The 26,439-nt window shown below is 37.8% G+C and overlaps 2 protein-coding genes across 4 annotated transcripts in view; both read right to left on the bottom strand.

The window, feature by feature from the left end:
- Positions 1 to 3,025: 3,025 nt before the first annotated feature.
- The window catches only part of LOC108612378 (uncharacterized), an 82,616-nt gene continuing 59,202 nt past the window's right edge, over positions 3,026 to 26,439 (bottom strand). The window contains exon 3 of one of the 3 annotated variants that reach the window (XM_089467861.1): positions 3,026 to 3,047. The gene's annotated coding sequence lies outside the window, so the exon portion shown is untranslated. Of the gene's footprint in view, positions 3,048 to 17,453; positions 18,243 to 23,350; positions 26,317 to 26,439 lie in introns of those variants that run through there. The other 2 variants (XM_089467858.1, XM_089467860.1) reach the window with 2 other exon arrangements.
- LOC108612379 (larval serum protein 1 beta chain) lies at positions 14,558 to 17,192 on the bottom strand. Its single transcript, XM_089467856.1, has 3 exons — positions 16,921 to 17,192; positions 16,550 to 16,677; positions 14,558 to 16,488 (listed from the first exon to the last, which is right to left on the bottom strand). Exons 1-3 carry the CDS (start codon positions 17,000 to 17,002, stop codon positions 14,683 to 14,685), a joined length of 2,016 nt encoding a protein of 671 aa, XP_089323982.1. The 5' UTR covers positions 17,003 to 17,192; the 3' UTR covers positions 14,558 to 14,682.

The following is a 26,439-nucleotide window of genomic DNA, read 5'->3' as shown; positions in this document are numbered from 1 at the left end:
TGTTAAAGCAAATTTATTGTATATCGTATATGTATAGTACCTTCTACAATTTTTAAAGTTTTCCAGGAATCCTACTACAGGGTATCTTTAAGTCCAGCACGCCCTGCTTGTTGCCTATCCTTAGTAGTTTTAATTTACTGTTTGGCGTAAAAAAGTTAATTTATGAAACGCTTTGCCTGGCACACATAATAATGTTCTAGGTGTGCAGCCGCTGCTAATGCGCCATGATCCTCTTAGGCTAATCCCCAAAAAGCCTTAAATACAACACTGAACACATGTGAGCGTTACATTGTAACACTGCCACTATATAGTATATATTCAAGGAGTTTCGCACCTGATCAGCCTATGCTAATAACAGAGGGAGAGAGAGAGAGAGAGAGAGAGAGATTTGAATTCCTTGCTTCATTACAATAAATTAGTCGCCCCAATCATGTCTCAGCTTCGGCTAATGAGCTAATCCTGCTCTGGGCTCACTTTGTTCCGAGTCCATTACCAGGGGCCTATTAGCCAGCCAGAGAGATCGTTAATAAAGCCATGCCAAATTTGTTGCCGCAAAGGTTTAATGTTTTGATTGAGGCACCGGGCGATTGCCTGGGCCAGCACACGGCTCACAGCAAACTTCTAACTCGTCACAGCAGCGTCTGACAGCAGTCAGGCTCGGGCCAGGTGCTGCTGCAGTTGGTCGGAGTTGGAGTGTTCGTATCGTGCTAGTACATTTAAGATTTGCCATGCTTTTGGCAGCCGCACTGAATTGGCGTAACAGGTATGAGATAGATATGAAGTATGATGTGGTTTCATTTTTATTGGATGCAGCTAAACAGAAGCTGGACAACTGGCAGCTCGGCTAGAGTCGCAGCTGGCAGACACACACACTCACACACACACACACACACACGCATCCAAATGGCAACGCCGACGCGACGCCTTATCGCAGTATCTAGCCAAGGCAGATAGATGCCTTGGCTGACTGCAGCTGGCCAAGTTGGCCATTTAACTGTACTTTCCACTGCGGCGCATGCGTGGCGGCAAAAATCTGTAGGCTAATGAGACAAAATTGTTTTGGCCACAGCAGTCACACACACACACACACACACACACGCACACATACTACACAGATTGTCTTTGTGGATTATCTGCGGCATTTTTATGCGTTTGTCTGTTTTGGGCAAGACAATGCCCCCATGGGTCATTCTAAGCTGAGCCGCAAAACAACACACACTTGGGACATTTAATTACCGTTCGAGCCTTGACCCATTAGCCAAAGCTAAGCTAAACGCTTTGTACAGACTCCGAGCAACTTTGACCTTATGTCGTAAATTAATCAAGCCACTGCGATTACAACAGATACAGAGATACCTTTGAAACAGAGTCATCAAACACTGGCTACCTAACTATCCCAGAGCCAGCTGGCAACACCTGAGCCACGCTTTGCAGACAAAACAGACAAGTTGATTTACCAGGCTATACGGCCAAAGAAACGAAACACAAAAAAAAAAAAAAAAAAAAAAAAAAAAACAAGCAGAAAAAAAAAAAGACAACGAAGAAAAAAGAGCGCGCTATTGTACGTCATTTTTCAAGAGCCGAAACCTGAAATGGAACTCAATTTGCTGCTGTTGGCCGTTTGGGGCCAGTTGGACCTCAAGCTGTTGGCTGGCCGAGCCCCAAAGCGGAGGCTGGAGCTGGAGCTCCACTCCAATTGTGACGGACGGGCGGGTCTCGGGGGCGGCTCTTATACCAACTTCGGGCTGCGCACGTGCCAAAGCCGCGCAGCTTTTATTATTTTCCTTTTTTTCGTATTTGTTGTAGCTGCTGCTACTGTTGTTGTTGTTGTTATAATTGTAGTTGTTGCTGTTGTAAACGTACGCCCAGACAGCAGCAGCAGCAGCCCTAAAAGAGGCAAGACCAAATGAGTCTTGGCTTTTTGTCTGTGAATACTCTTTATGAACTGGGCTATATTTAGTCTATTGGCTTACTTATATTTATTTATGGTATTTTGACTTTGCAGTCAAGCTGATTACGAAATATTTCAATTTTGGGAATCTTTAAGGGAAGCTTAGGAAAGTTATGGAAAAATATTTGTACAAGTTAACATATGGAATACTATGAAAAATATATTATCTTTTATTCATTTAAATATATTTTATATAATGAAAGGGACTCATAATTTTAAACTTAAGCATCTCCCAAGCACAGTTGATGTTTTTTTAGTTCATTTATTTAACTATTAAGATATCTAAAATATATGTCTTATCTTTACATATTTTTAAAAGTAATATTAAAAAAAAAACTCTATAATAATAACTTTTAAAACATTCTTATGATTAAAAATATCTGCATTATATCTGAAATATGTTTATTATAAAATAATTAAATTATAAATTATAATAAAATACAAAATATAAATTAATAAAATAATAAGTAAGTTAAATAGTAAAGAAATATAATAATAAAATAAAATTTAATTGTCAAATGAATAATTAATAAGAACCAACTATTATTAATAATAATTGATGTATACTTTTTTATGTGGAATTCTTAATTTAATAATTGAATACAACTAAAAGTATTTATATTTAATAGTGCCTTTATTTAATTTTTTTATTATAATTATATTTATTATTTTAGTATTTCAAACGTTAAAAATCATAATAATAGGCATATTATTATTTTTATTAATATATTTCATAAATTAATAATTTAATTTAAAATCTGCGCATTTTTGAAAAGACAAACCAAAATTGTTTTCTATTGTTTTTTTGTACATTTTTTATTTATTCTAAATTTGTCTGTAAAATATTTATATTGAAAATCAAGAATATTTTCACAAAAAATATGTTTTCTAGATTTCATCTGCCATTTATATAGTTTCTTAGTTTCTCAATCAATTGTTGGCTGCCTATGCCATCTGCTCTACACGCTCTTCTCTCGTAGGCTGGCCAAGAACCCAAAGCTAAAGTCAAAGCCACAGCCAAAGCCAAATCCCAAAGCCAGAGTCAAAACTTCGGCCATGACTTGTTTAATCGCTGAGTCGCTGTAGCCCTAAAAGCCTAAGAAAAAAGAAGCTTGAGTGTGTTGGAGTAAAAGTCATTTATTTTGTTTAGATTTGTTTTCTGATTTGGCAGACAGTTGGTAACCCTTTTAATTAAAAGAAGAGAAAACATAAAAATCAAATAAAGAGAATGAGAGAAGAAAAAAAATGGAAAACACCAACGGCAACAGCAACAACAACAACAACAGCATCTTAGCTACTTTTTGTGAACATGCCCTGGGCTTATTTGTCCAGGCACTGCCTACTTTTGAATTGTTCAGCTAAGAGGTGACGAGGGCTCCATAGGTGCTTAAAGTGGGCGTTGTTGTTGCCTCAAAAGTTGTAATTGTTGCTGTGGATGATGCAGCTGATTTGGCGTCTGCATCGTCGTCTGCATGGAATATTTATGGCTCGTGCCAACTGTCGTCTCTTGTTACCTGCACACACATAAATCGCTCTTACAGCCACAAAAAACGAAAGAAAAAAAATAATAATAATCATAAGAAGAAAAAAGCTGTCTGTAATTTATCAAAGCATCTCGAACAACTCAACTTCAAGTCTGACTGTCTAGACCAACTGCAACAGCGCCTGCGCACACTTTGCTCGTAAAATAAAGTCGCGTCATTTTTGAAAATTTATGAAATTATCTCTGAGAAGTGCTACTGGAAATTTGTTTGTTTGCACTTAAACTGATTTTATGTTCGCTCGGCTCTCCTCAGCTCCAACTCAATGGCAGCTGCCCAATTTTCACATTTCCATTTCCATTTCAATTCTCTAAATGCCGATGCAAGCTGCGAGCGCCCACGTTAAACGTTTCTGTCCTCTCTCGTATTCTCTTTCATTAAAATTAGGAGTTGATTATAAAATTAATTAATTAAAATTTGTTTTTAAATTTAAATTTAATTCATTAATCTACAAATATAGGTAGTTTTATTGACAACTCATTTCATAAGTCTAATTGGATGGGACTACGGCCACATAAAAATAATAATGTGACTGCCCAGTAAATGTTGGATAAAAGGAATGTGTGATAGATAAAAATTGTAAGATAAAGATGAGTTTTGAAAACAAGTTGAATTTGAATCACATGCTTCATTTATTTTTATCATTTATTTAATAAATTAATTTATTTATTAATTAAATTATTATAAATACTTTATAATAATATATTAATATATTAAAAGGTATATATTATAAGGTTTGAAAAATAATAAATAATAAAGAAATAATACTAAATTAAATTGCTACTAAAGGTAGCACAACAATTGTTAAATAAAAAAAAAATGTAAAAAATAAACAAAATTTAAAAAAAATCTATAAAGAAAATTTTTTTTTTTTTTTTAATATGGACAATTTTTTTTGAACGAAAATATTAGTTTTACAATTTAATTTGAAATGAGTGGTAGTAAACTTAAAAAAAAAATATCAAAATTAAAAGTACGCTTTTAAAAATTAGTTTAACAATTTTTGGTACTAAACTTGTTTAATAAAATATAATATAAATATAAAAATAATCAGACTGGATTATTTTTAAATGAGTAATTAACTAATTATTGCATTTCGATAGAATGCAAGGAGAATTTTTCTATAAATTTATTTTATTTTATTTAACTTGACTACCAAAAATTGTTAAATTAATTTTTGCATTAAAAATATTCACACGCATTAATGTTTTTATGAACACAACTTAACATAAATATAAATACATCAACTTAATATGAAAATATGATTCCATTTGCCAAATAGTAAATCCAGCGTATTCAAACTTCGCCTTAACTCCCCAACTATTATTTCTTGTTAATTTTACTTCCATGAATTTGATACAAATTTGACTTTTTGCTTTTTGCCTGGTCAGCCCATTTGGCTGAGCACGCGCTCCACATTTCCATTGCAGGTGTTGTCCAATTTGATTTCGTTTTGCTGCCTTGGCTGTTGTGTGAGCCACGCTCTGAAGCTTTGCTGACAGCCATACGGCTGCGGTACGGTGCGCCGGCGCCCACGCCAAAAGCTTTTAATGTCTTTGTCTGGCTAACTGTGTCAGCAATTAGTTATGGTCTTTATTTATGGCTTCTATTTGCCATTTGTTTGTTTAATTAATTCATTTTTTCGTTGCTCTGCACCGAGCAGACAATGTTTCATTTAATTGTTTAATCGCTTCAAAAACTGCCAGGCCAAGCCAAAGCAAAAACTCTTGAGCTAGACGTTGACAAATATTTAAGCAAGCAATCGTATTGTGCCTATGCCTAAGTTGAATGTTTAATTACCAATTAGCTGCTTACATATACACACACTAAGCAATCGCAGCCGGGGCTCAGGTGTCAATGACACTCGACTGAAAGACACTCCAGCGCATTATAAGTGCTAATAACTAGCGTCACTCCACTATGTGTATTCCACACATAGGTGGAGAGCTATAACAAAGAGATCACAAATTCAAGCATTAGTCATCCCGCAGACATGCGACCCGGACCGACCCCAAAGCCCCGGCCTACAATAAACTTATCGCGCCTATAAAATCAATCAACTTTGTTCTTGTTGTTGTGCTCTTTTTAAAAAATTATAATAATAATAATAAAGTGCTGCTGGAAAAGGAGTTCAGTTTCCGCACACAAATACATATGTACATACATCTAGAGGTATCGACTGATCGACTATGAGTCATGGACTTGGTTGTTGTTGCCTTTGGTTTTCGGGGCGGCAAGTGGTCAAAACCAAACCCCAGCCCAGACCCATAAATAAAGCGAAATATATATAAATAATTTTGTTGCGCTGTTGTTGTTGCTGTTGGCTTAGAGCTTTTGCCTTCCTGTCCGTTGGCTTATTTGCCCATTTGCCCATTTGCTGTTTATACAATAAATCTACCTGGGCTCCAACATCTAATAAAGTGAAGCCAAAGCGAAAGACAGAGAGACAGTAGGACAGCAGACGGCAGACGGGCTCTCCAGCTCTGTCTAGATCCAGAGCGCAGCAACCTTTACCTGTGCAGCCCGTGACTCATCCGCTTGGGCAGAGGCAAAGTCAACAACGGCAGCACGAATCTCTCGCCGATCTTTTGCTTAAAGTTAAATAATCAACAATTTGAAGCTTGATATGATTAGCAACTTGTTGCTCCAGCTCTACAGGCCGACCCGTGCTCTCTGCTTCAGGTAGTTTTGCAGTCAAAACAATGCGACTTCGACGACGGCGACCCTGAGCCCTTTTTTTCGTGCCAATGTCTTGGACTGCAAGCTTCACACATTTCACAGAGCTGCGCCAACCGTCGTGCCTATTCGAGGCTTGGACTCGCATGACTCATCCAGTGCAGCGCGACGTTGTCTCAGCATTGGATTACAACGAGGGACCCAATTTTGTTTTTTATTTATTTTGTTTTTATTTGTTGTGTTTTATTTGCGAACATTTGCGGCTTCTTCTGCCGTTTGTTTTTTAATGCGAAACTTGTGTTGCTGTTGCATTCCTTCTTATTTTTTGTTTTTCTGCTGCCGTCGAGCATTTTGCTTGACCGTCTTTAGTCGGAAATCGACAAATTATGAGCTCGATTGCTTTGTGGTCAGGGTATTAATATAATAATCCATTTAAATGGTGCGTAGCGGCTAGCCAATCTGAATTTCTTCATTAAAATCAGCTAAAGTTCCGAGTAGCTGTTGATAAGACTATAATTGTCGAGATCTTTTAATTATGGCTGAAATAAATTTGATATATTTCTTAATGTTTACTTTTAATTTAAACTGTATACATTTATTTTAAGTTTAAAGTAATTTTTCTATTTCTTTTTCATTTATAATTAACATTATATTGATTATATTATTTTACCTGTTTTCACTTATTTTAATTATCAAATATTATTTTTTATTTTATTAACTTTATATTTATTTTTTATTTTACCTTTTTTTATTTATTTTATTTTTATATTTCTTTTGTTTTATTTTTTAATGTATTATTTATATTTCTTTTGTTTTATTTTTTAATGTATTATAATTATTAAATTTATTCTTTTACTCTATTTATTTTTAATTTATTTTATTATTTTTATATATTATTTTTAATTTATTATAAATATTAAGTTAATTATTTTACTTTACTTATTTTTGATTTGTTATATATTTTATATTTATTATTTCAATCACTTTGATTTTTATTATTGATCCTACGTATATTTTGTAGCTTTTAGGACCTACAATGCCTTGACTTTCTAAAAATAAAAAATAATGTAATGCAATTCAGCTAAAGCCTTCAAAAGTTATATATTCTGATAGACTTATTTATCTATAATCTATTAATCATGTTCCATATAAATTGCGTATATTTTTTCGAATCTCCCAATTGATTTGCTCTAATTAATTTAATTTCTTCGTTTATGTTTTATTTTTCGCAATTTAATGGTAGCTGCAATGGAAACTGCAGATAATAATAAACCAAAATGCATAAAAAAAACATTAGGAGAATTGTTAAAAGCCAAAGCAAAGCTGGCTGAGTCCGGGGAGCTGGCAATTGGTCAACTTGTTTACACTTTGCCGAAACACACAAATAATAATGAAAAACCAGCGAAAAAGCCAAAGCAATTGACATACAGTTTCCCTCCACACAGACACAGAGTGCCGATATCGATGTCCAAGAAGTTGACATCCTTGGCACGAGTATCGCTTACAGCTGGCTCAGCTGGTCCCCACTCGGTCGAAAATTATATATTGACAAATATGTCGCGATCGTGCAGTCGATCAAGTGTTTCAGTTGCTGTGTTTTTTTTTTTTTTTTTTTTTTTTTGCTTTTATTTTTGTGAAATTGATTCTTGAGCTGTGTGAATTATGTATGATGTGGCAGACTCGAAGGCTACGCGCCCAATTATAAGTTTTGCACCGACAATAAAAATATATATGTGTATAAATTTATGTATATATATTAATATGAGCATCATAAATGATATCTTTCAATAGCGTATGCTTCCGGCATACTCAGTGCAATAAACTGTATTAAAACTCATATATTCTACTCTACACGTCAGATATGTTTACAATTTGCCGCTGCAAAAATTTAATCAAAAGCAAAATGCGCGCACAGCCACACGGTGCCGTGGACAAGTTACCGTAGAACAACGCCCCTGATTCAAAGTGTTTGGCAATATTTTTCCAAAGCGTCCGCCCCGTTCGCTCGCCTATTTGGCGCTCTTAAATGCTGTTTTGTTTACCCGAATACCCTATGTAAACTGCGGAGCGATAAAGGGGAATGCCCATTGAATGATCATGATTTTGTTGAAAATCATTAAAAATAGTAATCTATCTCAATATCTCCTTTTTGATGTCTTATTTTCTCTCATTCTTCTTGTATATATATTTCTCCAACTGTCTCCTTCTATCTGTCCTCTCAGTCTCTCTCTCTTTTTCAATCACTCCGTCTCTTTAATTGAAATCTGCTTTTGCCTGCCTATTTAAATCATCTCCCACTTTCTACAGGGTATTTCTAGGCTGGGCATTTTCTTTCCTTCAGCAATCTCCCTAGTTTCAATGTTTGCATTCGCTATGTCTCTGTTTGAGCAGCAGCGCAAACATTTCACACCTCAAATTCATTGAAAAATATATTGCAATATATATTTTTGAGCGAATTTCCCTAGCTCCAACCATTCATGTGCGAGCGACACAAACGAACTGGAAAAAAAATGGAAGAACTTTAAAAATAACGCCGCAGCGCGTGCGGAAAACTAATGCTGAAAATTTAATTTGGCAGATGGGCAAAGCGCAGAAATTTGCAATTGCTCTATGAATCTATCAACAGCTATGCAATAAATTCTAAAAATAACAAGAGTTCTATATGTCATGCGCCCAAAAATGTAAAACGTGAAATGTAATCAGTCGTGAAGAGGCGGGGCATAATACACTGTAAAATATCATGAAATCTGGGTGTAATGGTTACATTCTACTTTTTAATCAGATTAAGTAACTCAAATTGTAAGACCGAGTTTGAGCAAATATTGTTACGCTCTTATATATGATTCCCATCAGTTGCTTAATACATTTAAAATTATAATTTAAATCTTCCTTTGACTCTCTATATCAGTAGCATTCCCATTATCTTTCACTTTCTCTATCTCACTTGTTCCCTCATCCTGCCTTGCCCATTTCCACTGTGTGTCGATATCAGTCTCTTCGTCTCTCTTACATTCTCTTCTACTGTCTCGCTCACACTGTGTGTCTATAAGACACACACACTCTCTCTCTCTCTCTCTATCTCTTTCTCTATTAAGCTATCACGATCTGTCATTCTCACTCTCTCTTTCTCTCTCTCTCTCTCTCTGTCTTATTCTCTTCTTAATTCTTATTTCTCCCACGGCGTTGATTTTTTCTATCTCTCTCCATTTCTTTCTCTATCTGTCTTTCTTCTCTGTCTGCCTTGCTCACTCTATCCATGCTTCTCTCTCTCTCTGTTTCTGTCTCCCTCTCAGTTGCAATTATGTATCAATTTTCCTACACTTTTCTCTAACTTTTTCTCTCAGTGAACAATTTTTGATTGCCCCCTCTTTTATTTATATAGCAATAAATTTATTGTGCTTCTCTGTGAACTTTTGGTTAGAAACATACACGCATACATATATATTCACTAAGCATACTAAGCCATCACACACACACACATACATACATACATACGCACATATAAAGTGTGGAAGTCGTATTGCCAAGCAACAGCTAGTAATAGTTCTAGTATATAGTATTTATAGGCCCCCCTGCCAGGCCAGGCCCTGCATTCGCATTCGCATTCGCATTCGCACATTGCGTTGACACCCCACTCAGATATTTGGCTTCTGGCCAAATGGCCAAATGGCCAATTCATGAAACGGGTATTTATAGCTTGTCGTTGCCACAGGCATATTAATCGACTCCTTAATTAGTTTAGTAGCTGACTGGCTGCCCAAAAAAAAAAGGCAAAGTGAATTTTAATTAAAACCTAATGAAAAATTAATATGCCACACTCTCAGCTGCCGCAGCAGCGCAACTTCGAATATCTTGTGACACACAAATCGCGACGAGAGATTAACGAAATTTGACATACTTTCGGTCGAGTATTGAGGAACGTTGCGCCCCACCCACACGCACACACATAACGATCCATTATGCATAAGAAGCTCTTTGTGGGGTGGCTGAAGTTTGTTAATTGTTCGGTGGCTGCTGCTGCTGCTGCTCTTACAAAACACTGGGACTGAAACATTTTATCGCTTACAAAATGACGACGGCTCGCCGGAGTTCTTCGAATTTTGAAACATGCTTCCAAATGTGGCCTTGTCTCGTTAATCAGCTGTAAAGTTGCCGTTTGTTGGCAACAAAGCTCAGGCAACGTGTGAGTGCCGTTGCGTGTGGGCGTTCGCATATCGGGTGTGCGTGTGTGTCTCTCTGTATGTGTGTGTGTGTGAGTGTCTCAGGTCGCCAAGCGGAAGCATTCCTTGTGTTTTCACTGTCCCAAGCGTCGTATGAGTGATGTATGTGACATCTGTGACGCGTTCGACTCGTCCGACTGTTGTCCCCCTCACCTCCTCGCCTTGCCACGCCCTGCCTCGATCTCGCTCTCGCTCTCAAGGGTTGTCCACTTTGTTCAAAATAATTCACAATGTGTCATCGAAAGTAGGTCCGGGTGGGCAGCTGTTCGCACTTTGTGATCAGTGAAAGTGGGTCAACCCGGCTTAGGCGCTTTTAATGGCTTTGTTGGGGTAGTTCTAGAAGTTTCTGGGACGCTCACACGCCGAGGAGATAGCGCAGGCAACGTCGCATTACTATTGCATCAGGCGTGAGAGTTTTTAGTTTATGGTTGTGGTCTTTGTGTCTAAAAAATATATATTTTTGTTGATCTATATTTGTCGCTAAGAATATATTTGTTAAAACTTTATTTTTTTTTTATGTTGACATTCGGTGTATCCATATTCATATTTTTCAAAAAGAATGTAAAATCAATAAAATAAAAATTTAAATTAAACAAAGATAAATAAAAATAAATCAAATTAAAATATTCCTAAATTAAAAATATAAAATATATTTAATAAAAAAAATATGTAAATATAAATAAAAATATATTAAATTAATTAAAAAATGTACACAAATATATATAAATACAAGTAAAAAGAAATTTAATGAAAATACTACAAAATTAAAAATGTAAAGTACATAAAATAAAATATAAATTAATTTCAAAAAAATAATAATACTAATAAAATAAAAAATATGCAAAAATATATATTGAATAAATAAAAATACAAATAAATGTAATACAAATATTACAAAATTAGCTTAAAAAAAAATAATAATAATAAAAACGAAATAAATCAAAATAAACAAAAGAAAACATTATGTAAATATTAAATGAAAAATATAATAATTAAACTATTTTTAAATAAATAAAACGTAAATAAAAAATATGTATAATGAAACAAAAATTAGTTCAATAAAATAAAAATTTAAAAATAATAGTTTATAGTTCAATCAAATGAATTTGAAACATAAATAATTTTACACAAAATAATTTTAATAGGCTATTTCCCAAATCAGTCCATCTCAAATATATATATTCCAATTGCAGCCCTTGCGTTCTGTAAACTGTTTTCTACTGACGCGAGTCTCTGGCTGATATGGTTGGCTTTGTCATGTCAGCAGCTGATTGTTCGCCTGCCTCAACGACAACAAACGTATATTTGCAATACTCTAATGCTGCTTAAATCTATCTCATTGCCTGAATCTCTTCTCAAATTTCATTCTCCAAATACATGTATATTGTATATTATTCCCTTCTCAACGTGTTCCACTTTATCATATATTAAATGTACAACGTAGTTCTTTTCTCAGTTTCATTTCATATATTCAATTTGATTTGCAGTTATTGAACCTCATCATCACCCGCTGCTGTCTGCCCGCTGTGCGAGCGCACTCCACTCCACTCCACTCATCTGCTTAGTCTTGAGGTCCACTCAGCGGCGCAGTGCAGCGGCTCCGTGAGTGACTTCCTCAAGCAGCCATACGTTATCGCCTCTGAAGATCTTAGCTGGCATTGGCTCTTGGCCCCTGTCAGAGTCTCTGGTTGGGGATGTCTATCAGCGGAGCTCTCTCTCTCGCCCTCTCGCTCTCTCTCTTTCGTTAGGTCAGACGTGGCGGGGAGCTTTCGATTGTTTTACGATTCGCAACTGTTGCTGCTGCTCTTGTTGCTGTTCTTGTTGTTGTTGTTATTGTGGCTGTCAATAATGTGTAAGGATAATTTTAATTTTAGTCATAAGACTGGAGGAGCTGGCTGCCACTTTTATCGCTGCAATCTGGGCCCCGTCTTCGTTTGCATGCGAGGCAATTTATTAATTATGCATAAATGCCACTCGGTCAGCACAGAGGTGGGCCGGAGTGGGAGTGGGGCGGAGCGTGGGCCTGGATGGAGTTTGGGTGCCAGAGACTCCAGACTGAGTCGGAAAGTTCAAAAAGCAATCAAACTGGCAGCGTCTCGAGTGCCGACAGCCAACAGTTCCCATTTCGCAGTTCTGTTTGCCATACGACTGACTGTACAGTTATCTGTATATATATGCTTATATACATATATATATCAGCGCAAACAGATTTGAATGAGCGGGTGCTGAGTGGCTCGCCTGACCAGTTAAGCTGACTGCACATCGCACATCGCATCAAATTGATTTACCCAATATGGAAGTCGCGCATCTTTTGTCATTTTTTATTTTTTTGCGCGATATTTTTGGCAGTGCTGAATTTTCAGGCGAAACAATTTGCACGCCTCGTTAAAGGTCTATAATAGGTTTGTGCCTTTCGATTTTATAGATGCTGTCCCATAAATTATACGAAAATGTCTAGTTCGCATCCTCTGTCTGCAAAAGCCGCTGCCAAAAAAAAAAAAAAAATACAAACACAGAAAAAGTACAACAACAAAAATCTAGTGAAACCTTTGAGCGTCAAACAATAAACCTAAACCTAATGCCGAGTTCCATTCCTCTTGGGCTGTCCAGAGACAGGGTCAGAGCTACCCGGTACCAGTTACCATTTACCATTTACCATTTTCGAGCTACCTGCTGGCTGTCTACATTTATCTAAACTGCCCAACGATCCTCAAGCAGTGTACCATGTGTTCTTAAGTGGCTCCGGCTCCGACTCCGACTCGATCTCGGGCTCGGCGTCTACACCCTAACACCATTTTTCGTTTTCGTAAAGTTTTAAATTTCTTGGAAATAAAAGCCTGGCCATTAGTTTTCGTCCTTCTTCTTTTCCATTCTATACGCTCGGCTGCCTTTTTGTTTTTGGTTTTTGTATTTTATTCTTTTTAGATACACAGGACAGGCAAAATTTTGCAGCTACATATGGAGTACCTAGAGGAAAATCTAAGACGCGTCACGCCTGCATCGCTTGTCGCTCTACCCTGAAAATTGGGCAGAGCACTTTGATTTCCCTACACACTTGGCACTCAGATGTTGAGGGACTGATAAAGCTACGAGATTTCGAGGCAGCCTATTAGAGTAGCGGGAGAGGTAGTGCAGCACCCTAGCTATATATATTGCCTATCTCCATGATCTACTCACGATTGTGTTGTTCTTCTCTGGTTCTCTGGATTTCGTTGAGCGTATTTACACTTCGACTCGAACTTTTTCTGTGCTCTTGGCTCGGCTCGGCTCGGAACGACTCGCAGTTATCGCGCTCGCTTAGCCCCACGTAACCGTCGAGCCGCCCCGTACCGCAGCACCGCTCATCTGTCGGGTTTGGGTTTGGGCTTCACTTGTCCCTCATACGCCTCGTTGTTGTATTTGTTGCTATTGCTGCGATACGAAACCGTGCAGGTGTCCAATATTTTCTTTTATACCGCGTCATTGGGTTGAAGACAAATACACACACATACACACACAGATACACACATATACATATACAAGTGGAATATAAAGAGAGAGAGAGAAAAAAACAAAACTAGTTCTAGATTTACAGCCGCAACCCGTCGACTACTTCGTCGTCATCGAACTCCCTTCCTCCGTCCGTCCGTGCGTCCGTCCGTCCGTCCCGCCATCGACTCTGAGCGTCGCTTTATTTCGCCCATATTTTCGATTCGATTGCGTATAACAAGTTTAGCTGCCTCTCGACCGAGCCCCTGCTCGTTGTGCTTCGTTGTTTAACTTTATAAAGTGCTTTGCATCCATGCAACGTTTGCTGTGTGTGTTGCTCCCCTGCCCTGTCCCTGCCCTCTGACTCTCCCCTGCCGCCGATGCCTCCCTTCTGCCACACCTTCCTAATGCTTTTTCTTCGCTGCGCTTTCTTGTTGCTGCTCTTGGTTTTTTTTTTTTCTTTTCATTTCTTTTTTTAATTTTTGTTTTGATTCTACGTTTTTGTGCTTGTTCTTTTGTGATTTTGATTAATATTTTATACATGTGGTTGGGCTGTTGCTTGGTCTCATGCGGTGCCGTCGGACGGGCCGGCACAGCAACCGTCCCACTGTCCGTCTGTCCGTTTGTCCCATGTAATTACCCAAATTTGGCGTCACTTGCCGTTAAAGGTTTTTGGGCTTGGAAAAATAGACACAACGGTATAGTGGACTTAAATTTTATTTATGGACTTGGGTTACGTTACAAAAAAGGCATTAGCTATACACTTCATATCAACTGGTCGAAGATTCGATCGAGTGTTGTGCTCAAACGATATACCCCTTCCGCTTTAAGCCATTCCATAATCCCTGTGCTCTATCTCGACTGCTTTCCAATACACGTGGGATCCTTGCAGCTCTGCCTCCTCCACAAACCGCTCGAAGGGGTAGCCTTGCGGCAGCTCATTCCAACTGCTGACGCCGTTGCTGAAGTCGCAGAAGAGCTCGTTGCCCTGCCGGGCCTTGTAGTTGTACGGCGTAGCTATGACCAGTAGTCGCATGGCGAGCGGCTCACCTGCACCGCCTCGGGGTAAGATCAGGCGTCTGGGAAAACCACAGCTCGGTAGAGTTATGTTCAAGGGAAAATCGAACTGCTCCTGTTCCGCCAAGCTCATGTAGTGATAGAGCTCTGTGAAGCTTATGTGATCACCGATCAATCCGGGAAACTCGCTAGACTCGCGCCGTATCGTATTGTTGCCTTGGTAAAGTATCGTCAGAAAAGAATCCAATTGATAGAAGGGCTCCTCATTGACATTCCCACGGGCTGTGGTCAAGTAGCTGCGCAGTATAATCGATTGCGTCCTATTGCTGCTCAGCTGGAAGGTGATCGCGAACGGTCGCTGCTGCAGTCGGTGTCTGCGCGCCTGCAGACTGTGAGGCCACATGAAACGCTTCTCATAGTAAAAGTTGCGGGCGTGCAGAATATTGCTGAGATCCACATCGACGGGCTCATCGAAGGTGATCAGCGGATCGACCAGGACAGTCTCAATGCTCATATCGGTCGGTCGTACGGGCTGCGAGTAACTCGACTGAAACTCCGTGCGATAGGTTCGATAGGCGTGAAGTAATCGATCGGCGTATGCGTAAAAACTCGGCTGTCGCAGCATTGTGTGCAGCTCCAGGAGCTGTTGGGGCTGGTTGGCGGTTGGCACTTGAAGGCGACTCAAGTCGTAGGGAAATAGCTGCTCCAGGCCCAGCAGCCAATTCTGACCCTTACGCAAGTCGATCAACGTGCCATTGGAGACGCTTAAGGTTTGAGTGGCGATCGCCTGCTCCACGCTCAGCTCCAGCTTGTGCAGCAGCGCTGAGAGATGCTGCCGTGTGGCGCGAGTCTCCAAATGATATCGCTGGCCTTGCCAGGTCAGCAGCTGACTGTTCGCCTGCTCCAGCCACGACAGACGTTTGTATTCCATTTGCTGGTCGTAGCGCTCCAGCTTGTAGCGTGCGACTATCTGACTCAGCTGCCAGTAGCACCAATCGCGGATGCGCTCGGCTTCTGAGGGATTGTCCCGCAGTGCCACGCCCATATTGATGTAGTACCAGTAGCTCGACCAGCCGAAGTCGTCAATTAAATGGCTCAGCTTAGCTTGAGGCTGCTTTGGTTCTCCAATGCTCAAGATCTGCACCTCAGCCATGGCCTCGGACCATTTGCTTGTGTTGCGCAAGTCCCCGGTCAGATTCGTGGGCAACAGCTGCTTGGGCAGCACCATTTGAATGTGACTTCGATTGCCCATCATCAGCTCCTGTCGTATCCAATTGATGTAGTTGAAGTTGCCAGCTGCTCGCACAACTGTTTCGCTGTGATAAGGCGCCGGCAGCAGCTCATAGATCTTGGGCATGGTCAGGACGCGGTAATCGTCGCGCTTGAGCATCGTCTGCATCAGAGCGTGCAGAAAGAGGGCGGGATTCGCGTGGACACGGGCCCAGCATATGTTCTGGCTCAGTGTGCTCCACTCGCGTGTGTTGTAGAAGAAGTGAAAGAGGCCCAAGGTCTCACTGAAGTGCTCCGCCTGATGCGCATTGTAGTAGACATCCTTGGGCAGCAGTCGACCTGAGCTGAGCAAGCGATAATACTCCCGCATCGGCTCGGTATAATGCTGTGCGATCAGATTTGTCTGTTTTGAGTCTGTTCTGGTTTGTTTATTGAAATTCACTTACGACATATTGCGTCTTATCGCTCACAATTGGCTGACCCAGTGCAAGACACTCTGCGTGCCTTAGAGGCTCATGCAGATGATGTAGGATTTCCAATAGGAAGCGCTGCTTGTTCAAGTAATATTGATTTGCTGCGAATAATAAAAATATCATTGAATTAAAAATAAATAAGTAAATAAATAAATATAAATAAATAAATAATTACAAAAAAATAAATAAATAAATATATTTTTATATTAATATACTAAAAATAAATAAAAGATATTTATTTAATTATTTAATTTAAAGAATGATTTCATTAGATATACTTCTTACAATACTTCTATTAAAAATTAATAAATAGATAACATAATTAAATAAGTTTATTCCCTTACCTATATTGCCTGGAAATATGGCTACATTGTGACTCAGCTGCAGCAATAAAATGATGGGCGATAAGAGCAAACCAAATCTCATCTTTGCACTTGCTCGCGATTCTCAGTTTCAGAGCAAACTGAGCTTTGCTGCTTTGTTGACAAGAATTTCAAATGCCGAAGACTGCTGCAATTTAATCGAATTGAACTTGTGATCTCTGGGCTGCGATAGAATCTCTTCAGGGGGCATTTCAGTATCAGCACGTGAATCCAGGTCCATTTCAAAGCGAAAAGCGGGCCCCACTTTTTATTTCATTAGTAAAACAATAAGCTTTCTTTTTGATTAAATTTGAATTTATTTTAATTTTTTAAAACATATTTTCTGTATTTCGTTTAAATAAATTTAACTAGTTTTTTTTTATATTTTGTGTATTTGCATTAATTAAATTTAACTAGTTATTTTATATATTTTTTAAATATATTTTTATTTATTTGATTTTAGAACATTTTCCGGATTTCCATTAAATAAATTTAATTAAATATTTCTTTTTATATATTTTTAATATTTTTTCTAGTTTTATTTTCTCTATAGTAATATCCTTCAGCTAAAGTTAAGCTAAGCTAATTAGCTCCCAATCACAGCTAATTAATTTTCTTTTTAGTATTTTCAACAATTCTCACGCTTTGTGCTCTTGCTGTGGGCATACTTATGCAGTCACTGTAGAGCAACAGACATTGTTTATTAGTCATCCAAAGTGGAAATAAAATGTAAAAAAAAAATATATTTTTTTTTTGTGTTATGATTTTTATTTTTATTATTTTCACTGTTGTTAACTGCCTCCTCGAACTGTCTCCACATCCGCCCGCCTCTGCTGCGGATCAGTCATATCTCTGTTGCTGCTGTTGCATGTTGCTGCCTCTTAAATGTGCGCACATTAAAGGCCAGCTCAACGTCTGCTGAACCCAGCGGATGGCGGAAAAACGGGGCAAATTATAATGCGAAAATGTTAATTACAGTCACTTGGCTTGGCCGGCTTGGCCGACTCAGCCCAGATATGGGCATTGTGTCTGGGGCCTTTTGTAACGAAAAATTGGCGCATTAATGTAAAGCGTCGCCCAGGCGTAACGGATAATAGGAGCTGAGCAAATTAACGGTCACTTACACTTTATACATATAGGTTGTTATATATATGTGTCTCTGTAGGTATTACACATGCGACGTCTCTTTGTTTGGTCTTGTCTTCCTCTTCTTCTCATTAGCCGCTGCCTGCCAGCTAGGTGGCATAGTACAGAGCATGACAAGCGCTTTGCTTGCATAAAGTTAATGATTCGAAACGCGTCGCCTAATAGGGTGCACAATGAAAAACTCTTTATTGATATGCGACTGTATTCTTGTGCTGGTTCATTAGAGTGAAAAGAGTATATTCGTTTGGGAACTTAAATGGCTGTAAGTCAATAATTATACAAAATTACATAATGTAACTAAGATAAGATAATATAATATTTATATAATATTAAATGATTTATTATAAAATAATACAATTTAATATAATATTTAATTTAAATTTATTTAGTTGTTTTATGCTTTTTTCACAACTTTTGTTAATAAAATTTTTTTTCTTTAAATTAATTTTTAAAATTGTTCTCTTCCAAGTCATGTTTGTAAGGAATATTTTTTAAAAATATTTTGTTCTTTAAAATGTTTTTGTTTGAAATTCATTTTACGATTTTCTTGAACATAACTTTATTAAATATAACATATAGAACTATGATCAAGAAAATAATAGTGCACTCAGTCCATAGCCCAAAGTCTTAGTTCCTATGTTGACAATTTTAACTATAACAAATCTCTTCCACAAACCAAACTCTGATATTTACTTCTCCCTGGTCAAATCGTAATATATTAATATCATATTAAATGCTGAAACTGAACGAGTATTTTAGAAACCATTACACCCGATTGCAACGACTTCTCATTTGTTAAAAAACAATTTTCACCTTGATTCATGACTCAGAAGATGCCCTGGCCTAAGCTTGTTAACTCAAAAGACCGTTACCGGCTGAGACCAACACCAACTGCAGCCTCATGACAACTGATTACGACAAACTTGAAGAAGAAGCAAAAACCCTCTCGGGCAGAGCACACCCCATACCCTAGACCCCAGAGCCCATAGCCCATAGCCCATAGCCCATACCCTAGTCCACAGGCCAAGTGTTAAATGTTGTCTAATCATCGCAAGGGTCTTATGCGCAGCATGAATATTAAGCAGTTGTGCGACTGATGACAAGAGACAAAACGCGCTCTGTTCAGCCCATAAATGATCGCACAATGATTGCAAATACGACAGCAAGAAACGATCTTTATACAAAGAGCTTGCATTTATCGAGCGCCGCACGTGCAAAGGGCCAGGCAAATGATTTTGCATTTTCTCGCCTCTTCTCTTCTTATTTTTCCATAGACTCAATAGCACAACTGGATCTCTGGAAGCGACGCTTGTCTTCGAACACAAAAGTACTTTGCATAAGCTGTGTAGACAGCAGAGCGGGAGGGAGAGAGAGGGAGATAGGTAGGGTGATTCTACGACAAGCTTATCACATAATTTCCATAGTTTTGCAATCATCAAAAACGCATAAATCGTTGATTTTTTTTTTTTTTTTTATTTGTCAAGCCCTCGGGGCGTGCCTGATTCGGTGTCCTCTAATGTCATCATTTTTTTTGTACTCGTTCCTGTCGCAGTAGCTTATAAAATGCAAATTACTATTCAATAGGCAATTTTTTGTTGCATTATGTATTTATTTTTCATAGCCCTTGATCGGTGAGTTTTTCTCACCTGGTCGCGCCTTCCTTTGTCAGCGACGTCGATTGCCCCCTTTTAGCGCATTAGAAGTGTATTTAAAAAGTCATTATCAGTCCCCTTGGCGAGTGTGTAAGTATGTGTGTGTGGCACATTAATCAAAATGCCTTTGTTAGCTTTTTATTTTGTTTTTATTTATTGTATGTATAAACATTTATATATGCATAAAGCTTTTTGTTTATACAAAAGCATAAAAGAACAAATCAAGTGTTTATATACTGCGTTTATTTTATTATAGGGCGAACAATTGGGTATATAATATAGTTTTCGAAAGTGAAAGGAGAAAGTAATAATGGATAGTTCAAGGTGAAGGCATATGGAAATATTAATGAATTAAATATAGTATTATTATATAGCTGTTAATATTTATATTAATTATTATATGAATTCTGTTTTATGAATGGAAATAGATTGAAGGGAAAATTTAATGGAATTTAATATTTATAAAATAAATTAAAACTTATTTTGTATTATATTATTATTTTAATATTATTGTTGTTCAATTATATTTTTGATTTTTTTTTTATTATTAATATTTTGGTTTTTTTAATGTTATTTCGTATTATATTATTTTCTCTAGTGAAAGACATTAAGTACAAAATTCCTATAAACGACTTTAAAGCTAAACTAAGCATCGCTCGAATTCTTATGAATTTTCTTATTAGACGTAATTTCAGTTATTATCAATATTTAATTATATACAGAAATAAATGATTTCATTTTAATAATAGCTCAGTTTCTCACTTTGAGCATAAATTAGAATGAAAAGCTGCCACAAGCTGTTGATAGACCAGTTATTGTCTTATTACTTTAATAACATATGATTGACTGTTGTTTTTGCTGTGGATTTAATGCTTGAACTTGTGACTTTTACCACATCTTTTTAATATGTTTATTAAATTTTTAGCAATATTAGAGTAAGTTATTTAAGAGTATAAAAGTAATTTTAAATATTTTTCTGAATCTTTTATTATTATTATTATTATTATTAATTATATCTTACATAATGTTGTAATTTATATTTATTGCAGTCAGAATTTATAGTTATAGAGTTTAGAATAAATATTCATAATATAATATAATGATGTATTTATTAATTCCACAAATTATTAATATTTTTATAATTATATTTTATTGGTAGCTCATATTGGGAGAATAATTCATTAGCATAAAAAATGTTAGTTTAGAATATACTTAGTATATACAGCTGCGAAAAATAAAATAGCACCACTTGCAAATGCAAACTTTAAGAAGTTCTCCTAGGTGCATTTATCAATGTATTGATCTAATTTTTGCTTGTAGATAAGCAGCAAGCAATTAATGATCGCAACAAACAAGAATTATCACAAAAATATTAATCGTTTTTTTATAATTCAAAAAAATCTCCAAAAAGTCGAAAAAACACCGAAAAAAATAATAGCACCACTCAGCCTTTTTGAGTGAATACCGTTATTTTTCGCAGAGTTGCATTTCTTTAAAAGCACATGTTGAAAAGATTTGTTGTTTACATATCTATTTTCCTTAGTTAATTTCAAAAATTTTTTTTTATCTGCAAAAAAATGGGTCGCGGAAAGCATTGCACCACCGAGCAACGCAATCTCATCAAAAAGTTGATTTCGGATGGAAATTCTTACAGGAAAGTTGGTCGTCTCATGGGTTGTTCAAATAAAACAAGTAAGAAAGCTCTAGTCGAGACTGCTCGACTACGAGATCCCCTGAACCCTTGGAGTGCTAGCTATTTCAATAATTTTTCGCGTCTTTCAGCTTACACAAGAAACACACACACATACACAAACACATACACACACAAGCACCCACGCATAAACACGCATGGGCTGCAGTGTGCGCTTACTATGAGAACTTAATTGTTTAATAACTTTTTTTGTGGACGTACGATCTTCATGAAACTTTCAGATTATGATTATAACATGAATATGCATGTAATTGCCAAAGCACAAGTCTCTAGTATTTGAAATACGCGTTTTACAAAAGTGAGGGTGAGGGGGTGAATTTAGAGGTGGGGGGTAAATTTTAACAAAAACCGAAATTGTATAAATTGCATATAAGCATATATAAAAAATTTGGAGACTCTAGCAATAAAGGTGTAGAAGATATAATTTTATAACTGGTTTTCGATAAGGTTTTTCATCGATAAAAAAAGATCGGGATGAGTTATCGAATTTTAATGATAAACTCGATATCCGCGCTGTAATTACGAACATTTTACAAAAAATTTGAAGTCTCTAGCTCTTATATCTTCGGAAATCGACGCGTTCAAACATACGGACAGACGGACAGACGGACAGACAGACAGACGGACAGGGCCAAATCAACTCAGCTCGTCACCCTGATCAAGAATATATATACTTTGTGGGGTCTGCCACGCCTCCTTCTGCCTGTTACATACATTTCAACAAAACCATTATACCCTGATTTCCCATTTTCAATGGGTTCAGGGTATAATGATCCACAATGCATTAATCCATAAAAAAAGTGATGAAAAGCGTGGTCGAAATCGAGCTCTGACCCAACATCAAGTCACTCGACTCATTCGCGAGAGTAAAAAGGATCCTTTTAAGTCGGCTACTCAACTAAAAAAGGAACTAAACATATCAGCAACGGACCAAACAGTACGTAAATATTTAAGATATCAGGGTCTGAATGCTCGTCGTCCAAGAAAAGTACCATATTTGAATATAAAACACATATCCAAACGGATGGCGTTCGCAAAGGAACACAAAAATTGGTCTAAGCAGCAATGGAGAAACATCCTTTGGACTGATGAAAGTAAGGTGGTCATGTTTGGTGGAAAAGGATTACGGACCTACGTAAGACGACCACAGAGGGCAGAATTCAACCCTAGCTATACAACAAAAACAATTAAACATGGCGGATCAAGTGTAATGGTATGGGGTTGCTTTTCGTACTATGGCATAGGCCCAATTCACTGGATCAAAACCATAATGGACCGACATGTTTATGTTGATATATTACAAAATGTGATGCTGCCCTACGCGGAGTACAATATGCCACTAAAATGGGTCTTCCAGCAAGACAATGACCCCAAACACACCAGTAAGAAAGCGAAGAAATGGTTTCAGGATAATTCAGTTAACGTTATGGAGTGGCCTGCGCAGTCGCCGGACCTAAATCCAATCGAAAACTTGTGGGCGGATGTTAAAAAAATAGTTTCTGAATCTAATCCAACTAATGAAAAGATGCTTTGGGAAGTCATTCAAGAGTCATGGGCTAAGATTCCCCTCAAACGATGCCAGGACCTGGTTGATTCCATGACTCGGCGTTGTGCAGCCGTAATTGCCAATAAAGGCAACACAACCAAGTACTAAACTTAAGGAATATTTTTATTTTTAGTTGTTATTAACTATAAGATAGAGTTTGTTGCTTACTTTTATTTTTTAAAATAGTTTTTAGTGCAAAATGAAAAAGTGGTGCTATTATTTTTTTCGGTGTTTTTTCGACTTTTTGGAGATTTTTTTGAATTATAAAAAAACGATTAATATTTTTGTGATAATTCTTGTTTGTTGCGATCATTAATTGCTTGCTGCTTATCTACAAGCAAAAATTAGATCAATACATTGATAAATGCACCTAGGAGAACTTCTTAAACTTTGCGTTTGCAAGTGGTGCTATTTTATTTTTCGCAACTGTATATTAGTTTTATTTCGATTTGGCTGTCTGCTAGATTCAGTAGATCGCCTAATTTCAAAGTACTTTAATGTAGTAAACACAATTTAACTACGAAATTTGCTTTGCCATTTGGTGTTTCCACACTTTCCAGAGCTCAGTTACTCATATGCCGATGATGCTTGGACAGGCGCGAGTCAGAGTTGCGCGTTCTTGAAATGGCTAAGGTCTGACGCATAGGCTCAGCAGCCCATAGCAGCCACAGGGCAGCCAACGGCAGCGGTCGAACGTTGCATTTACCTCAACCCGACAGCCGTTGGCGAAATGTAACCCAATGAATCATCGATGCGATTGCCAGTATTTAGATGCGGCACTCGCCACCCAGGCAGCTGCTGCTTGGGTCTGCCGGGGTCTGCCTGGGTCTTTAATAAGCCATTGCGACACCGCAGAACGCAGAAATTGGGTCGAGTGAGATAAATGTATAAACAGCAATATAATAAAACAGAAGTAAAAGGAAAAGCACGATTCAACAAAGAAGGAAAAACATTTTGTTTTCGAAATTTAATACAGACAGTTCGGCTCAAAAGTGTTTTTATTACTTCTGTGGGGGAGGTGGCTCGGAGACAATGGATGGGCTTTCATGCGAACTGTCAACTTGTCACGACAATTAAGCAGCGCCGATGACTATCTTGGCTATCTATCGTTACAGAACGCTACAGTCCCCAGCGCTGTCAGTCGAAGCTGACGCCCACGCGCTGGCATTAAACCAAAATTAAAGTGAAGAATTATTGAAATATAATACGGGAAGACAGAGCCGAAATGTGATTGCCGGACAGGTAGCCCGACCCAATTCGACTTGCACTTGCATGAGACTTGCTTTGCGCTGTGTTTGCCCTGTGTCACCCAACAAAGAGTCAAAAGCTCTGCTTGCCCCTCCCTCTCCCAGCCAAGAACAAGAACAAGAAGAAGAAGACGCAAGGGACGGAGAACTCTTAACATTCTGTCTTTCTTCAATATTTGTTTACCATTTAGTTTATTATGCGCTGCGTACGCCACACGGGCTCTGTTTTGTTTGATTGCCCTTATTGGGCGGCTTTTGGGGGTCTTTGGGGGTATTTTCTTCTGTCTGTCTGTCTGTCAAATATGCTACATTATTTCCAATTCGAGTTATGATTATTATACGCTCTCTGCAGGTTGGGAAAGTCAAATAACGGACTCTAGCCGAGGGCATTACGTATACACAATTGGTCGTGCATAATTTCCATTTGATGAGTTCTCGATCGGCGTGGACGAGCTGTTCAATGGGTTTATTGATCTTACCCACAAAGGTGTTGAGAAAATTGATATTACACCAAATACTTCTTTGTACCATCGGCCTGGGAAACAACTCTGAATTGCATTCAAGACCAATAAATTAATGATGAGTTTGTTTTGGGACATTTATGCAGCTTATTAGATTCGAGGTGCTATATGAGAAAATCAATATTTGAATTTAGTTGGATTTGAGTTAGATTAAGTAATATACCAACTCTATGGAGTGTGTGGAACAAATGCGTTTCATAGGATAAAGCATAAATTGAATATTAATAAAAATTATATTATTATCTTACATATAAATAAAAGCCAATAATCAAGCTCAGCTTACAATGGCTCTATATAATTAACTTAAGCTGAACTAAATTGCCTTTAGGCAGTCAGTAGTTAGCTCGGATCTTGCTCTCTTAAATAGCCCAGAGAGACTAATACAAGTCTAGTAGATTCAGGAGCCCTGAATGTGTGGTCGAAGGGATTGTAAGAAAGGAATATAAATTGTAACCAGCGTATGGAATCTACTCTTTTTAGCCACGATCGTTTAGAATATACTTGTAGCATCACTTTTCAGTTTTTACGTTTCAATTATTTCCTACTAAAAATATTTTAAGATTGAATACATAGATAGACTCTATCTATACACTTCTTAATAATATATGCTTAGTTTTATCAGCAAAAAAAAATATAGATGAATATGTAAACTGTCTTTGGGAATTATTGTTGAACCTATCCTGCTCTATTTTGTTTTTTCGAACAATTTTTAATATCAAATCATGTGAAAGAGTAGTTAATACCAATATACATACTCTTCGGCATTAGCAACATTATCTTACTTCAGAATATTTCGAGGTATGAAGGCTTACAATTTCTCAGTACCCTCCAGCCAAATCTAGTTATACAAATGAAACGTTGAAAGCGTCAAATCATCACGAGGATTAAGCGCCGTACAGCAGCTCCTCAACTGCTCCTCCGCTGCTCCTCCGCTGCTCCTCGACTCTGAGTTCAGCTTTTGTGGCTGCGCTAATGAATCTTAGCCCCGACGAAAGTTCTCAGGGAAAAGCGCATTTCACATTTTGTGTTGTGTCATTTTTTCGGCTTGTCTGATTGACAAATTTCATTGCATCTTCTGCATTTTGGCTGTGTCATGGCGCGGCGTATATGGCAAACCCAAGCAGGCATTGATAAATGATCGCGGCGAGCAGTTGGAGGCCTCGTGCATTAGCTCGTTTCTTATGTGATATTCTAATGAGTGGAACGCAATCAATGCAATTGTCAAGCCTGCTTAGAAGTCCACGAGCAACGCGTGTCGCAGCGGAAGTGAGGCTCGCTCTTGCTGCGCTTTATATGTGCCCAGGGGCGAGCCATTAGTGCGGCAGCAGGCAAAAAAATAAGAAGAAGCAAGAAAGAAAAAAGTGTTAATGGCTGCATTTTAATGAAAGGCAGTACAGGTGCGGCGCTTGGGCGGTCCCAACATGCATTAGACATTCCGTTAGCGGGCTGCTGCTGCTCCTCCAGCTCCTGCTGCTGCTGCTGCTGCTGCTGCTCCGGTTGATGTCAGCAGCCAAGAATAAACAAGCAGCGCGTGCCATCAAAGTCTCCCCAATGTCTGCCGCAGCCCAGAGAGAAAGACAGAGAGATGGAGAGAGAGGGAAAGTGAGAGAGCCAAAAATAAAAATGCCAATTTGCAGCAGTTGTGGATCGCCCTGGAGCGATCCCTTTTGCCAGTTGA

The sequence above is a fragment of the Drosophila arizonae genome, chromosome 4 (genome assembly GCF_054131065.1).
Source record: "Drosophila arizonae isolate 15081-1271.41 chromosome 4, UAZ_ARI_1.0, whole genome shotgun sequence".
NCBI classification, from domain to species: domain Eukaryota; kingdom Metazoa; phylum Arthropoda; class Insecta; order Diptera; family Drosophilidae; genus Drosophila; species Drosophila arizonae.
The sequence above is the reverse complement of the archived record's forward strand: the minus strand, read 5'-3'. Positions and strand labels throughout refer to the sequence as shown.

What these genes read in the sequence shown, in the direction of transcription:
- LOC108612379 (XM_089467856.1), bottom strand. Translation starts at nt 17,002, where the DNA reads ATGAGATTTGGTTTGCTCTTATCGCCCATCATTTTATTGCTGCAGCTG. An exon ending in CATATTTCCAGGCAATATAG is followed by an intron (nt 16,678 to 16,920) that starts GTAAGGGAATAA and finishes TATTATTCGCAG; the next exon opens with CAAATCAATATTACTTGAAC. An exon ending in GCGATAAGACGCAATATGTC is followed by an intron (nt 16,489 to 16,549) that starts GTAAGTGAATTT and finishes CTGATCGCACAG; the next exon opens with CATTATACCGAGCCGATGCG.